General features: G+C 28.2%; 1 protein-coding gene across 1 annotated transcript in view; it reads left to right on the top strand.

Moving 5' to 3' along the window:
- The window catches only part of LOC111626215, a 200,516-nt gene that overhangs the window by 163,389 nt on the left and 19,146 nt on the right, over window positions 1–17,981 (top strand). Inside the window, exons 5-6 of the mRNA XM_023369527.1 lie at window positions 4,189–4,278; window positions 10,910–11,080. Coding sequence (XP_023225295.1) covers window positions 4,189–4,278; window positions 10,910–11,080 — 261 coding nt within the window. The remainder of the gene's footprint in view (window positions 1–4,188; window positions 4,279–10,909; window positions 11,081–17,981) is intronic.

The raw sequence follows: 17,981 nt of genomic DNA on the forward strand, positions 1-17,981 counted from the left end.
TGCATTAATAATTTTTAAAATATCTTTCTGAAGATAGTTATATTTTCTCTCTAAGTATGCGTAATAGAGACATTCTTTGTTATAATTTTATATTCAAAAGTTAAATAGCTTTGGTAGAAGAGCGCTAAGGATGTTAACTTCCTTTTGAGATAATTAAGTATAGAAATATAATAAATAGAATTCTAATTAGGCCTGTTTCGAAAATATGAAATACTTATAATTTTAATTAATTTCGCACAATTTGAAAAAGATCTAGAGGCAGAACGAAGAGGCGGAAAGATTTTGAAAGTAATGTAGGTAGAAATCTTTCTAACTCCATGAGCTCAGATGATAATGATGAAATATTTTCTTTATTAGCCCAATTAAAACTTTATTCCGACGTAATCCATAAAAGAGAAAAATAATAAAAAGTAAATAAAAATAGATATTTGTTATGTTATCTCAAAATTTATTGTCCAGATGGAGTGGAGTAAGGCATTAGGCTACCATTAATGAAGATTCGAATTCGAATCTGGTCCATACTTAACAATTTATCATGAATAATATGATTCTGAGCATTTCCTATCTCTCTCCGCCGTACATACAACCTATACTGAGCTGGTTCCTCGTACTAATTAATTAATTAATAAATATTCCACGAATGGGCTATAATGGATTTCATATTTCTACTTGTTTTTCTGTTATTTTCCTTCCTTTCTTAAGCTCTCATTAAAACAATAACTGGAGATTACAAACCTCTGAAATTCCCTTACGTTTCCTCAAAAGCAAGACAAAATATACAAAACTTATCATAATGAATACTTTGCTTAGGTTTGAAGCTCATTCTTTTCTCTAAGTTTCTTCCAAAAAATTTTCAACATATTCAAATATAATTTCTTCACTTTGAAGAGTTGTAAATTCAAATCTCTTTTGATGTATTCTAGAAAAGTTGATTTGCTACTTCATATAATTGTCCTTCATTAAAGATGCTGTAAATACGTTTCGCATGACATTGTAAATTTTCTGTTTCTTTTTGAAATTTCTTCGGAAGATTTGTTATGGAATATTACATATGATAGCTGCACTATTACATTGCATAATCTCTTTTCTTAAAACATGAATTGCAACTGTCACTTCGTTCTCATCCCAATTCCTATGAGTAAAGTTCTAACATTCAAGATAATTCCGAGGCATTTTATATTCTGCAATAAAATTTAATTGCTTCATATTATATTACAAGTTAAAATTTATAAGTAAATTAGGATTTTAAAGTTAGGATTAACATTTATTTTAGATTTAATTAGAATTTTATATTATTTAATAGATANTTTTTTTACTGTAATTATACATTATATAAATACTAAATGATCGTTTTTTTAGAAAAATAAATGTAAAAATATAAACTGGCAAAAATTAGATTATGCAATTGAAATTTTCTCGTAAAATATGTAAATTCTAATACGATATAATTTATAAAAATGCAATTTTTAGTAGGGAAAGAGAAAAAATTATTTTCTACACGCAAACTTTATTCATTTGACCTATACTTTTATAGATTAGATGTTAACGAAAAGCGTTATCGCCCTTTCCAATTTCGTGCAGCTTAACGATTAAAATTATTTTATTTATTACAAAAACTATATTTTGTCTTTGTGCTTTAAATAAATTTAATCACTGCAGTTTGTCTAATGTTTTATTAATTAATAATTGCTGTGAATAATGAATTTAATGCGATATTTACATATTTAATTGTTTCTATAAATTGTCATTATATTAATGTAAAATGTTGTAGTTAATAAACATTACTGTGAATAATGAATTTAATGCGATATTTACATATTTAATTGTTTCTTTAAAATGTCATTATATTAATGTAAATTCTACAATAATATATATTCACTCTAATCATAATGCTTGATTATTTTCCTATAAAATAAGTACGTGGTTTAAGATGAAGAATTTGTAGCTGCTCCGATGACACTCCCATACATGTCAAGTTCTAAACATTACCATTATCTTACCGAAAATTAGATGTAAGAAATTTCCAGAAAGCCTTTTGCATAATTTCTAGAAAGATAATGGTAATGTTTAGGAGTTGACATGTATGGGAGTGTCATCGGAGTAGCAACGAATTCTTCATCTTATCCTACGCTTACAACAAAATTTATTATCTCTTTAATTGCAGTTTATAACTTTGGAATTAAATAAATTTTATGAGAAATATAACTTGAATTAAGATCTTAAAATCGAGTAAAAATAAACACAACTTTTTTGGAAAATTGAAGCTGTAGATCTCTATCACTTCTTCGTTTACTTGCTGCAGATATTGATGTCGTATATCAACAAGATGATGTCGCCAGATCATAAAACAAAAGAAAAACAAGGAAACGTCATCTTATCTCACTTTTCTTTTGTAGAATAATTCTAAATAGGTGTTAATATTATTATATTAAATAATAGTTTAAAATGTAAATAATTCTATAATAAAAAGTTTTATTCGAATAATTCCAAGCATTTTTCAATTGATTAATGAAATTATGCTGCGATCAATTGAATTTCTAATTAGTAAGTAGTATTGAGTTTTATTCTTACTTTCCAAGTAAGAATATAGAGAGTATACATTATCATATCAAAAATTTACCAGGAAGAATGTTTTTTATTCATTCTGTTAACACAAAGAAATTAGAGGTTTCTTATCTCAAATTGATTATATTTGAATAAAATTAAGACACAATCTATTAAAATCAGTAATCTTTTATTTACCTTCAGTCCATGACGGTACTAATCTTATTTTATAGGCTGTTTGTCTGTCGATCAGTGATAAAATTTCGTTTAAAATATACTTTCTAAATAACGAAACGTGTCTTTTAAATTTCGTTTTGGCATATACTTTTACGTCAATTTTACACTTTTAGGCAATGGAGAAATGTAAAATGACATCAAATTGACGTAGTGATGTGTTTTATTTTGATGTAAAATATGAACTTCTATTGAATATATTCGTCTGTTAATCTCAAGAATACTCTACGTCTTGATCTTTATTCTACTTTGGCTCTACGTTTCACCCAATCAAAAATTTATATTAATATGTAAAGTCTCAACATCACACGATGATTGCGTATTTATACTCTTTCTCACGTAGTTACTTCTTAAAATATTCATGCAATACTAATTTCTAATCATTTTCTATTAGATTATTAGTTTAAAAACGAAATTTTCGGTTTATTATAGCAACGTTTTACATGGTTTCCTCATGAAAAGACTCGGTCTTTCCGTTTCTACACTCCTTTGATCTATATTATAGTCTAAGCGTTCAAATCATACAAAATGCGATATTTTCGACTCAACTTCCATCGAATGCATATTGTCGCTTTGACAATACACAGTTGCCTCTTATAAGTTTGCACCAACTTCGATTGGAATTATTGATTGTAGTCCACGATGCTGGGATATAAAATGCAATTGGAAATCCGTGGCAAGTTATCGGGAATCGTGTTGAGAGTTGGAAACAAGAATGTAAACCATTGATTACAGATTATAGAGAGAATTGTTATCGCAACTGCTACATCAATATTTGAACTTGAGGAATTTCTTGATGTATTTCCTGAAACTGAATGGTTTAAAAATGATTCTATGAATCGTATTGTCTCTACGTAACCAGTGAATTAAATTTCGATAATCACTATGCAAGCAGAATTTTAACATTGATAAATGTTGAGACTAAAGTTATAACTACAAGAAAAAATCCATTATTCATTCGAAATAAAAGAAATAAAAAATTTATTTATCTATTTTACTATATAAAAATCTTTAAAGTCTTCACAAAAATCAAGGAAATGTATTTAATTTTTTAATATTTAAAATTACTCTGCTTAAATTTGGATTTAAAAAAATCGCTCATTTTAATAATTTTCTTAGTTTAAATGCTTTTAAATTTCTAATATCAATAAATTGACAATTGTAAATATTTAATCAATTGTCTTTTTATTTTTTTAAAAATGTTAGATTATATGTAAATTAGAGTAGAAAGTGAAATTAAGAATCGTAAAGAGTGTAATGCCTTACCCTTCTTACTATAAAAACTATGCAAATTTAAGCAAAGTTATATACATAATACTTTTGTATACATGCTTTTTTTCCGCGAAATCTGTATTAAACGTTCCCATTCATGATTTTATTACTAGTCCTATAGTAGTATTTTTATTTTAGGTTACTGTTCTCCCATCAATCAGTTCCAGAGCTTAGGGTTGCTGTGCGAGGAGATCAATGGAGATGCTTTGCTTTTCTCTATGTTTCGACGTAAGTAAGCAAATTCGACATAAACCATAAACATAAAAAGTCCCTTTTTAAAAAAAATTCAAAATTTTCCTAAAAATTTTTCTTTAATTTTGGTTGAAGAATGAAAGGAAAGATCGTAAAGTCTTTCCCAAACCTTTAATATTACAATTTTTTTTTTGAATATATTCTAATAAAACGATTTAATATTTTGAGTTTATCGTACAAAATTTGTGCAAATAATTATTGAATTCGTCTTATTTCCAGTAAAATTAATTAACTGTTTACAAAATCTTATTCTACTTTATAGAAAAAATGGAAACGAAGGAAAAAACCTTTGATTCAAAGCTTGTTTTTTCATCTCCATATTTTTTATAAAGTAAAATAAGATTTTCGTCATTCGCAATCAATGAATTTACTTATTAGAATATATTTATATTCGTTTTTTAGTTTATTATACAAAAATATATATAAGCAATTGGAGTTCCAGTCTCCAAACAAGAGAGAGAGAGAGAGACAGAGAGAGAGAGAAAGAGAGAGGGAGGGAAACAAACTCAACATTACGATGAAAATTCTAATAATCATTTCCATTTGAATGAATAGAGGTAATCCTTATCCAGTTTTGAAAGACCTTAGATACTACATACACAGTATAGTAACTTACTTCGTTAATTCCATAAAATTTACTAAGACCAGATAAGAAGAACTGATCCTTAGATACGAGGAGGAATGAGAGAAAAAAATAGAAGGAATTGTTCACGTCTTCTCCCGAAGGACATCAAGTACTTGAAAACACAGCCATCCACTTAGCATTTTCTTTCTTAGTCAGCAGTGCCGATAGGTTTAGTTGAAGGAGTTGCGCTGCTTCCTCCTTCACCACGAACAGAAAACAGGTTTTAAATTGTCTGCAATCTTAGGAATTTTAGACCAGAATCCTCCTTACGCTTGTGTAATAGCTTTTTGTATGGTGGGCCACCGGGGAATGTCTTATCTAGTTCTTACCGAGTTTTCACTATTTATCTATCTTTCCTTCTTTTCTATCGCTTCGTACGACTTCAATATACGTTAAACATCGTAAATACTATATAAACTACAATTAATATAATAAATTTGAAGGCAAAACACAGTAGAAATCTCGATATCTTCTTTAAAACACACTTTTGCAATATAGGAGCATCAAGCAAGCTCAACAGAATCGATCTTCTCTATGTTATAGTTCTTATTAGACCGAAAATAAGGCAACCATACATCAATAACGTAATCTATGAGCTATCAATCCCTTCTTAAGATTATAATTTTAAGGATTATCAATTTAACCTTACGGAGTTGGTGACATATTTAACTTAGTAATTCAATGCAGTCTTTCAATCATATCGGGATCGATGCTCTCTAATACTAATCATGTCAGTGCGAACTGAGGATGAAGATGGGTATTTGTCTCTGGTATGATGACAAGAGAGATAAAATTTTCATTCAAGCTGTCACGCTGTCGGACAGAGAATATTAAAATCAGCGTGATTAGGGGGTATGAGGGTAATCCGAAAAGAATTCGAGTAAAACTAATTTACACTTCAAATTTTTGGAGTTCCTATTCGTTGAAGAACATAATTATAATCAAGAGATTAATTGGATAAATTTAGTATAGATATAATTAAACTCGTTGTAGATTGTGGTTAAAAGAATTTAAAGATAATTGCATTCAATAGAAGCTAGAACAGTGATAAGAGTTAATTATATGCGATTTAAGTTGATTAAAAATGTGATTTTGATATCTGTGATTAATAAAGGATTTTCTTTGAGAAATTAAAGTGCTTAATGGTATTAAATGAAAATTTAGCGACAAGTAAGAAGATTATTGACTTACTAAATAGCAGATTCGTAAATTTAAAATGTGTTTATTAATTAAATAATTAATATTAAATAAATAAATAAAAATATCCATCTGGGGTGATGGTATAGATGAATATTTATTTATTTAATAATAAATGCTACATAAGGGCACACCTTCTGGCAAAATTACAGAGGATTAAATAAATAAATTATACAAATAAAAATTAGTTTAAATAAATAACATGATAGAAATTAAGTATAAAATACAATAAATGTATTGAGATCAAAGAAAATAATTGATAACATTGTTAATATAAGACAGAAAGAATTTAATTACAAAATAAAAATTATAAGGGGAATACGTACAGGTCAAATTATAATTAATGCTTAAGAAATCTAATCAGAATGAAGTAGAGAAGAGAAGGAGATTTATTTAACTTAGAACATAATTGATAACACTAGCTGATACGTGGAATTCAATTCCAAAAGTTTAATATATTATTAAGTTTATCTTAAATTTAATATTAAACCAATGAAAATTATGTAATTTTAATTAGAAATTCAAATATAATTCTATTTTCAAGTAAAGGTTTATTTAGATATTTCCATATACAATTTGAAAATAGTTGTTTTGATTGGATTACGAGTGAATATTACGAAATAAAGTCATGTATCTTCATAAATAAATTATCCGCTATAATAATATAAAAGTATTTAAATAAATAAATGACAGGAAATTTAAGATATAAAACAAGAATAATTAATAAATCATCTNAAATATACAAATTTAATGGGAATAAAGCTAGCGTGCATGATATTATTAATCAAAGATAGGAAAATTATCATCATAAATTGATATTGGTCAGGTACGAGGATCAGCATTGTACTAATAGAAAATTTAAGTGGTCGACTAATAGGACTGTAGTAGATCTATATATAGATTCCAAATAAAATATATTAGAAAATAACTTTATGTCAACAAAATTAATTAGGCAAGACTTAGGCAGAAATTGGGAAGGAATAAATAATAGTAAACACGTGAGTTTGTTAATAAATAAGCCATGAAAATAGGAGTCAATGACCATTAAGATGGATAAAAATTTCCAAATTTTAAATTACTTTTTTATTATTTCTCTACGACAAAATCGTTTTAAAATTTGGAGATTTTGTGTAGTTATACTTGACAAGAATCTATTGCATTTAATGGAGAAAAATGTAAATATATTTAATTTTAGTAAATTCATGTTTTATAATTCAAATTTAAAAGATAATTAAACTGTTAAACACAATATTTTAATGTAAATGTAGTCTATTCAATTGTAAATAGAACATTAGTCTTTCTATAGTTTATAATAAACTTACACAAAAGAAAAATTGGAGCTTTTATATTAATGTTTAACGGTTTATGATGTAATAATATAGTTTGTAACGTGTAATTTAACTGTATAATCTATATTTTTAAATATATATTAGATGTTAACAACTACATGATTCGAGCAAAATAGTCTTTGTGTAATCAAATATTTGAAGAAATTATACGGTAGATTTTATTATTAATTTAAAGGTAAATATAAATTTATTTGTGATTTGTTACTAAATGCAAAACTGCAATAATATTAGGATCATTCTGTATATTGCTAAGTAAACAATTAGAATTTGGACCTATATTAGGCCATTTTAGATAAATTAATAAATAATTATATAGCATTTCTATATTGTCTATAATTTTACAGATTAGTAAAGGAATTTTAATAAGAAAACGACAGACTTTTTTTTAAATAGAAAACTGCATACGTAGAAATACCTAAATAGTAAAGGCCCCCGTTTTTTTATAAAGTTAGATACAGAGGCCTGTAAGTAAGGTAATTGGACAGAGGGGAGAAAATTATGTTTTCATTACGAGAAATTTCAATTCTCAATATGGTTTGCAGCGGAAATTCTTGGACCACCATCGATTGAGAAAAATGGCTCAAGGCTGCATTTAATTATAAGTTTTTTAATCTTCCCAGCTAAAAACGTGACTCCCTGTCTATCTCCGATGTAATTACTGCGACTTAACTAATGAAACACCTTACATGCCAAGAACAACACCTCCGTATAGCGGCCTTTTAACTGCAACTCGCTTTATCCCCTCGTCAATGTACGCTCCCAGCCATTGATGCTTCGGGCTCAAACCAACTTATTACGATATCCAATTTACCTTTTACTTTTTTGGCTAAGCGTTAAACAATGTTTCCGTATTAAATCGTGCAGACGTTTATCCTAGCAACGAAAAGTTGAAGAGAAACTTCAGTTTAAAATTGTTGGAACGAAAAATGTATACCATTTTTTTTTTCTCTTCCACTTAAATAATTTTAAATTGAAGATATATTGAGTGTATGAGACGAATTGTATAGAATATTTTGAATATTTCTAAAGCAGAGAAGAGGGAAATTGTTTCCCTATGTAAAAACTCCTATTGAAAAGGGGCGAAGATAAAGAAACACTCAATAAGAGTTACGACACTTTACTACTTCAGTACAATCTTTGAAAAGATCTAAACCTTACCATTAATAAATTTTGGGCGTTTTGAAATAAGTGTAAATAGTAGGAAAACTTCTTTTCATGGGAATATAAAAAGGTAGAAGTTATAACTAACTACTCACTTCGATACTTTTTTCATAATAAAAAAAAGGAAAAAAAAATATATATATATATATTTTATTTTCAGAAAACATTTTTGTATGATTGAAAATCTGTCTGGTTCTTCTTTAATATTTTGAAAAAAGAANTAAATAAATGACAGGAAATTTAAGATATAAAACAAGAATAATTAATAAATCATCTTTATGGGTAAATATTAAAGTACAGTACGTAGCGGGAGAGAAAACAATTTTCCTTTTTCCATTTTTGTAGTAAGCGCACTCTTTAACATTTGCACAAATTTAATAGCATTACTCATCGTCAGCTTCCTCCTGTTTTTCTTCATTAAGGATAAAAAAAATTCTATATAGAAAATGCCGCTTATTGTTACCTTTAATACCGGGATCAATCGGAATAGGTTCGTGTATTGAAGTTAAATGACTGCATCGTTTATTTTGTCTCGTGACCAAAGATCGATGTGGAATTAACGGACACCGTGATAAATGCAAGTCGTACTCAGCAGGTTGCTGCCACCAGGAACACTTAACTGCTCCTTTGATGGAACACTCGGATATAAACATCGGATGCTAAGGAAGAAGTAACTGATGCATGCATCTTACTGGACAATCATCAATCAGTCTAGAATTATTTGTCACTCCGTCTATAATAGTCGAGTCTAAGAGTAAGAAATTTCTCACACGGCTTGTTTGGAATTCGTTTGGAATTCTTGTTAAAGTCTGCAGAAGATTTCTAAAGTCGTAAAACCGAAAATGACTTTTAAAATCAGCCATAAAGATGTTTTAATAAGAAAAATAAAGTTCTATGTGCGCTTTGAACCTAATATTTTGATTAGGACAAAAGATGGAAAGATAAAAAATAGTGAAGTATGGAAACATAAAAATAAGTAATTATACGTAAACTACTTTTAAAAATGACTAGATACTAATTATATAAGTATAAATTAATATAGAAGATGACAAAATTAAATATAAATCGGATTTAGGAGCAGGATGTAAATAGAATTTACCGAATATGAAAGCGTGATTTAGAATTCATAATACGACAAATGGAAAATTAAAAATGTATAAAAATAAATTTTACTTAATAATAAATCATTTAAATATATTACTATTGTAAATCTAACAATAATAGTGTCTGGTGGTTAGTATTTACCAGGATAACAATGCTACTACATCGATGATAAATCCTGGAGAGTAAATCTCTTCTAACGGACTATTTAATGCGTATAGTAAGGTTTTATTACCATAGTAGAACCGCAGATATGAGCGGGAACGAGCCAAGTTTCCACGGTGTGGTAAGAACAGAACGGAACAAAAGGCAGAAATGCCATAACAACAGCCGTTAACAAGCGAAGTTACCAAAGTTTTAATCCACAACTTTTAATCCAACAACGAAGCAAAGATGGCAGTTTACAAAACACCACGGGTGATTGTCAGCCTATTATCCCGACAGAGGAATTAACAATGTTGTGTGTAGTGTTTTAACTCACTCACTCACTCTCTCTCTCTCTCTCTCTCCCTCTGCGTTGCTCCCTTCTCTTTCTCCTCCTTTTTTCTTTAATCCTCCCTTCCGCTTAATTGATTAAAGGCAAGGTTTTGTGGTTCCCACGGGGGGCCGACTCATCAATGTGGTACGCTTCTCGTGTTTACGTAATTTCGAAGATCCTAGGTGTCAGTATTGATTGCAGAAGATAAGTCATTCTAGCAAAGAGGGCTCGACTTAATGAGCTTTTAACAGCAAACCCCGGGAATTATAAAACACTCCAGGCTCTTTTTTTGATAGAAACCTCTTAGTATACCTCAATAATTACAACACGGTATAACTTTGACTTCAATAAAAATACTATTTTTGGTATAAAGCCCTGTTTAACCTTTAACCGTTATAAATACTTTTTTTTTTATTTTTGAAACAAAATTATAATCTTTTTTAAACTTTATTAAGTGTAATTTATTATTAGAAAAGTTTTTTTTTCTAGATATAAATTACTTACCTTATCATTTTCATTATCTTCTTAATAATAGAGTGAGGATCATTGTTAAGAGATAGCATCGACTATTAGTGGCTCCATCTAGACGTAGTCATATTCATTAATAGACGAAAATCACTTTCTTATACAATTATTTACGTGAAAATGATTTTTCTTCTTTGGTTTTTTTTTTGTTTTTTTTTTTTACTCTTTCAGTGGGTTCTGCGCCGGTTGGTTGCCCATTTAGTGGACCTTTTACCTTTACTTATAGAAGAGACAGTGGTGAATGTGCGAATCCCGTATCTTCCATTGATTCCTGCACCGACGATTCTCGTCTCTTATTCCGATTTCAAGCTTGCGCTAATGTCATGAGTTCTGAAAGTAGAGGTAATTATAAAATTAATTATCCGTTATGTAATTTACGAGCAGCGTTCAAATATTAATTTTAGAATGAGGCCTTTATGCTAATTGTTTTCCTCTAAATCTAGCTTCTGTGAATTGAAGCGGGCATCATTTTTTTAATTTAAAAAAAATATATATATATATATTTTATTTTCAGAAAACATTTTTGTATGATTGAAAATCTGTCTGGTTCTTCTTTAATATTTTGAAAAAAGAAGAAATTTTTTCAAGTAAGATTAGAGTCTACCTCCCAAAGTGCTTGCTTGCTTTAGTTGATTTACGAGCGGATTGGAAATAAACAGTTTATCTAGCTACTCCATTATGTTTGATTGTGTCCAAACTTTAAAATATGTTTTATCAATCTGGGAAGAAGAAGAAGGAAAAAAACTACATTTTGATATCAACATTTGCTTCTTTTTGGGAATTTTTAATTTTACTGAATTTTTTCTTTCATCGATCATATTATTAATCGTGAGACGTTACTTACAAAATATCGATATTTTTCTAACACTATAATATCCTTAACATTACAAAAAATTAAAAATATATAAAGTTTTATATGTATTTTACTTAAAATAAATTATATTTTTAAATTAAAATATATAAACAAATAGAAAAATAAATGACTAAAGCTGTAATAATTTTAGCAGCTTTACTTATTAAATTCTCAATTTTATAAGATGATTTTATTAAATTGGCTTTTTAATATTAAATTTAAACAATAATTTATTATATTTATAATAAAAAATATATAAATTAAACGAGAATAAAGCTAACGTGAATGATATTACTAATCAAGGATTGGAGAATTATCATTTATAGGATAGAAAGATGATTAAATTTACAATTTTATAAGCTAATTTTTAACTAAAATATTTTATTTTCTGTTAAATTTGTCTCTTAATATTAAAATTAAACAATAATCTAATATATTTATGATAGAAAATATACAAATTTAATGGGAATAAAGCTAGCGTGCATGATATTATTAATCAAAGATAGGAAAATTATCATCATAAATTGATATTGGTCAGGTACGAGGATCAGCATTGTACTAATAGAAAATTTAAGTGGTCGACTAATAGGACTGTAGTAGATCTATATATAGATTCCAAATAAAATATATTAGAAAATAACTTTATGTCAACAAAATTAATTAGGCAAGACTTAGGCAGAAATTGGGAAGGAATAAATAATAGTAAACACGTGAGTTTGTTAATAAATAAGCCATGAAAATAGGAGTCAATGACCATTAAGATGGATAAAAATTTCCAAATTTTAAATTACTTTTTTATTATTTCTCTACGACAAAATCGTTTTAAAATTTGGAGATTTTGTGTAGTTATACTTGACAAGAATCTATTGCATTTAATGGAGAAAAATGTAAATATATTTAATTTTAGTAAATTCATGTTTTATAATTCAAATTTAAAAGATAATTAAACTGTTAAACACAATATTTTAATGTAAATGTAGTCTATTCAATTGTAAATAGAACATTAGTCTTTCTATAGTTTATAATAAACTTACACAAAAGAAAAATTGGAGCTTTTATATTAATGTTTAACGGTTTATGATGTAATAATATAGTTTGTAACGTGTAATTTAACTGTATAATCTATATTTTTAAATATATATTAGATGTTAACAACTACATGATTCGAGCAAAATAGTCTTTGTGTAATCAAATATTTGAAGAAATTATACGGTAGATTTTATTATTAATTTAAAGGTAAATATAAATTTATTTGTGATTTGTTACTAAATGCAAAACTGCAATAATATTAGGATCATTCTGTATATTGCTAAGTAAACAATTAGAATTTGGACCTATATTAGGCCATTTTAGATAAATTAATAAATAATTATATAGCATTTATCTATTTTACTTTATTGTCTGTAGAGCAATTAATTGTTTTATTACCACATTAATTATAATATGGTAATAANGAAAAGAGAAGAGATGCGAGGAAATTATGTGACGTGATGAGATCTTGTTTAATAAACTACGATATAATCTAATTAAAATTTAATTGGAATTTTATTTTAGTAAATTATGACAGAGATATTATTAGATAATTTTCATAAATGTGTTTAAAAATAAGAAAAATATCTCCGATGTTAACCTCGTTTTCTCTTTATCCATTTTATCCCGGATAAAATCTGAGAAAAGGAGATAAACTGCAAAATTATGTCACAATAACATCGTATGTCCGGTGGAATGTATGACCTGTCATCACATGGTATAATTACCATGCTGACTTTCGACCGTTTCCTTCTCATTAATATTCATACACAGCTTCTCAGGGACTACAGGTGACTTCTCTCTCTCTCTCTTCTCGTTGTCATGGCGACTGCTGAGAATCCTCATATGATCACGTGTGGAATCATGTAATGAAGATATAGTTAGTTAGTTAGCAGTTCATTATAACTGTAATGCTCAACCAGAGAATCTTGCTAAGAATAACAGCTGTTTAGGTTTTCTTACATTTTCTACTCGAAAAGCAGGAAATGGAATAAAAATTAGATTCATTTCTTTCTACTTACAGAAGGTTATTATATAGAAAAATGCATCTCAGCGTTTAAGAAAATAGAATTTTTCTTTAGTGTTAAAGTCGCTTCACGAATCTTATTAAATTATCACTTTAAAATAAATGGCTGCAGTTTTACTTCTTTTAATATCTTATTTTTTTTCGTTTTAATTAACTTATATAAACGATTCAATTTACTTTTAGGTTTAAGGAAGATTTTAAATAGGATGTGATAACTGACCCGCAATATAATAATGATGATAAATTAGCTCTATTAATTTTTAATTTTATTTTTCTCGTAAGATAACAAATTTTGGATAAAACCGTGTGTAAATAATAAAACTTTGACGATTAATAATATAATTTTGGTTTTATTTTTTTAAATTTTGATATTAATTTTATGAAAATTATGCAAATATCGAGAAAGAAGATAAGTCAAACCGGAGGACTGGGAAGTTTATAATATAAAATTATAAGAAAATTAGGAATTAATTTAGGATTTGGATTAGAAAAATTATAAAATAGAATTATAGGAAGATTAGCATTAGGAAAATTATGACGATTATTTTATCAAAATAAATCAGCGTGATAATTCTAAGACTTAATTATTTTTTTTGGTGAGATGATTTACTTTAATTCTAAAATTAAAATATTTATGTTATGTCAATATATGAATAATTTTAAAGTAGACAGAATATGAATAAATTCGCTTAAAAGTAATTATCATGTCTCTTTCGGGAATTAAAATTTGCAGATTAGTCTTTTGTAATTTTCCAACTTGGGTTGACAAACTCGTTTAATATATCGGAATTTCGTGACATTATACAGAAATATGATTTGCTACTCCCCGAGAGTCGATTGGATTGAATTGGATTTGTAGACGACAGACACAAACGCACTACGGTTTATATGGACTGCCTTCAGTATTGCCCATTACGGATGAATCTGAACCGTAGTGGAGTTAGCCAACATGGATGAGGGATGGGAAACGATGCTCCAACTCGAACTGCCCATGAAAAATCACGAGAATCCGGATCGAATCTCTCAACGCTGTAGAAAGTATCCGGGTGATCTGAAGCCTATGGAGCAGGTGAAAGCTACCTTATCGCGAACTCATTCAGATAACTCCTGAGAATTGCGATGGCAGGAAAATTTATTTTATACATAATTTCTTGATGTATAAAAAGGAATAATTACATATTTTATAAGCAGAAAAAGCAATAATTGTACGATAAATGCCATTCGAAAGTGTTGAAAAATCATTATACATCAGAACTTTATATTAATTTCTCTTTCTGAATGATACTTGTTTTCCTTCGTTACATGATATATATTAAATATTTATATTGTAAAATATAATATTTTAATTTTTAAAAAAAATTCAGAAACCTTCTCGTAATTTTTTTTCTTTTTAGCAATAATTTTTCATTCTTCTAACTCTTATATTTCTTTAAAAAATCATATATATTATCATTAAAAATAATACTATTAAATTGTACAATTTTATTGGCCTATTTATTTATTTATTTGAAGATTACTTCATATTTTTCTTCACTTATAAAATTTGGTGAAATTTAAAAATAGATTTTGGAACGCAAATAGCAAAAAATATTTCAAAACCTCCAAATTTTTATATTAAGGAATCTAAAAAAACTTTTGAAAATTCGGTTTTTATGCTTATAACTCGAGAACCGTTCATTGTAAAGACTCCTGATTTGACAGTTTCGAAAGAGGAAAATATTCAAAAATATTCTTTTGCTTATTGTATGCCTTTATACTTCACCATTTTCAAAAATGGCCAGATATAAAAAAGTACAATAACCATAAGAAAAAACGTTTGAATATTACAATATATATTCAAAAATACGAAGAGGTAATTGTTTGTTTGAAGTTAAAGAAGTAATTAACTCTCAAACTATTGAAATTTTGTAAAAAAAAATAGTTTATTTTCGACCAACTTAAAATGGTTCTAACTTAAGAGTTTATACAATAAAGTTCTATAGAGGAAGTTAAATATAGATTTTCGAATATTTCCTTTGAATTTCACTATTTTATATGTTGGATATTGGATTCTAAAGGTTGATTTATCTTCTTTGTAAAAATAGTAACACAAAAGATGATATCTGTGTAGGAATAATGATCCTCTCATCCTATTTACTTGGACGAAATGTTCTCTACTGGTATGTTGTAGTTATACAAAATGTTTAAAACCCCTAGTGTGCCAATGAGTTAGTGACATACACCCAGCTGACGGGGACAGACAAACATCTAAGTCAGCAAGATTTTCTACCATAAAACTATCTCTCCCTCTTTTCTCCTGAAAACTTCTTGCTATCACATCTCTTCTGCGTCTATCATCGATCATCTTAACACCATCTTCACAGCACACGGGACATCGTTTTCTTATTCTCCTACTCAAAGTTGCTGACACGTAAAATTACACGACTTTACCAACAGCGACACTTCACTTTCATCATTCCAACATTTTCGTAACTTGACGGATTTCTAAACTTGTTCACAACGGTAAGAAAAAGCTTTCGATAAAGCAGTTTTTCCTCTCTCTCTCTTTCTCCATCTCTAACTGTAATTTCTATAAAAGTAAAGAAGCATTTAAAAATTGCAGATTTATTTCTATATACAAGTGGTTCCTACTGTACAGAATTTATTTTTTATTCGTGTCGTCTGTGAAGATTTTCTACGAGTTTAAATGTCAATCTTTTTAATATTATACAGCATTTTTCTTTAATATACTCGATACATAATCTACTCTATAAATTACTTGTGTAAAAGAATCTAAATTTAGAAGTTTAAATCATGTTTTTCTCTATCAAAAACTTAGAAATAATTAAAGATTTTTTAAAAAGAAATAAATTTCCTTCGTAGCGGGAGTTATATTCGCTATTTTTAAAAACTAATTACAAAAATTCAATTTATTATTTTGAATTCTGTTTACGTATTAAACAGTTTTTCTGGAAATTAAAAAGAAAATTCGGCTCTTAAGAAATTGTAATAAAAGAAAAAAGAGAATATTTTTTATTATATAAATATTTTTTTCAAACAGTTGAATTCTTCTTGGAGAAGCGGTAAATTTTCTAAAAGAGTAGAAAAGGTGGGAAAGAATCAATTTAGAAAAGTTCTGATGAAATACGGACGACATGCAGCTGGTGAAATTTCTGACTGAAGACAGCGCACCAAGCGGTGAGATCATGCAATATTTCAATCAGGGGTTAATGAGAGGTTGTCGTGTAGAATGACGCCTTCCGATTCCGCCGGAAACTTCTCCAATTGTTAATTGTAAGCTACTGTAAGAGTTTTTCTACACTGGGAATTATTTTGTACGCTTATTATTAAAATTCCGATTAAACGCGTATGATAATAACCGAGTTCGAATCTTCTCATTGGCACGGATCTTAGAGAGAATCCCTCTGTTCTCTTCCCACTAACTTCGCTCGTATAATATGGCATTTTTCTCTTGGCCGCTACAAAAATGTGCTTGCTTATGGGAGAGAATTTATGTTGCAAGTTATGGAGAACATTCCGAGAGCCGGTACGTCGTTAAGAACTCTCTCAACTAACTCGAAGGTACCATCGAGTACCACCGTTTTATTCCATCCTCCATTTGCATGAAACTAATTCCGAATTAAAATATTGAGATAAGGTTTATTCAAATGACAATTTTATAAGATGAAACGAGATATTTATGACAGAGTTGAGTTGAGATTAGAGGAAACTGAGTACCTAACACATATATTTCCAAGACAAGTGCTGCAGCCATACAGCCCTTTAAGAATGAATAATGATCTCGTAGCCTGGAACCCCGTAGACTTTTCATCTGGCTTTGACATAAATGGCAGATAGACAAAGACAACTAGACAACTGAAAGATAGAGGATAACATCAAACGAGACTTTACTATCCTCTGTAAGTCCTCTCTGTCTGGTGATAAGAGCTGGATTTCAATAGATCTTTCATAAGAGGGGCGAACGCAAATATCCATCAAATTTCAATAATTAAAGATTTTATTTCGTCTTAAACGAATTCTTAATTTAAAGTTTTTCATAAAGAAAAACCGAAAGTTTTAAAATGACATAAAAAATATATTCCGTTGTAAGCATTATTTTTGAATAGGCCTATAAAAAGGAATGGCCTGTTTTCGCATTTATTAGAGTAGAAATATGTGCAGTATTTGTTCAGGTTGTTAGACACGTGTAATGAGACAGTGGAAGAAAGTAAATGTCTAGCTTAATGAAAGAATGTTAGATACAAGCAATCTGGTTGGAGAAGTTCAGACTATCCAATGTCATAAGAGGTTATACTTGATACGAGGCAGATGCTGGCTACACTATTACAAGCTCT

This window comes from Centruroides sculpturatus, unplaced genomic scaffold (genome assembly GCF_000671375.1).
Source record: "Centruroides sculpturatus isolate CEXI.00-Female unplaced genomic scaffold, Cexi_2.0 scaffold285, whole genome shotgun sequence".
Lineage (NCBI taxonomy): Eukaryota > Metazoa > Arthropoda > Arachnida > Scorpiones > Buthidae > Centruroides > Centruroides sculpturatus.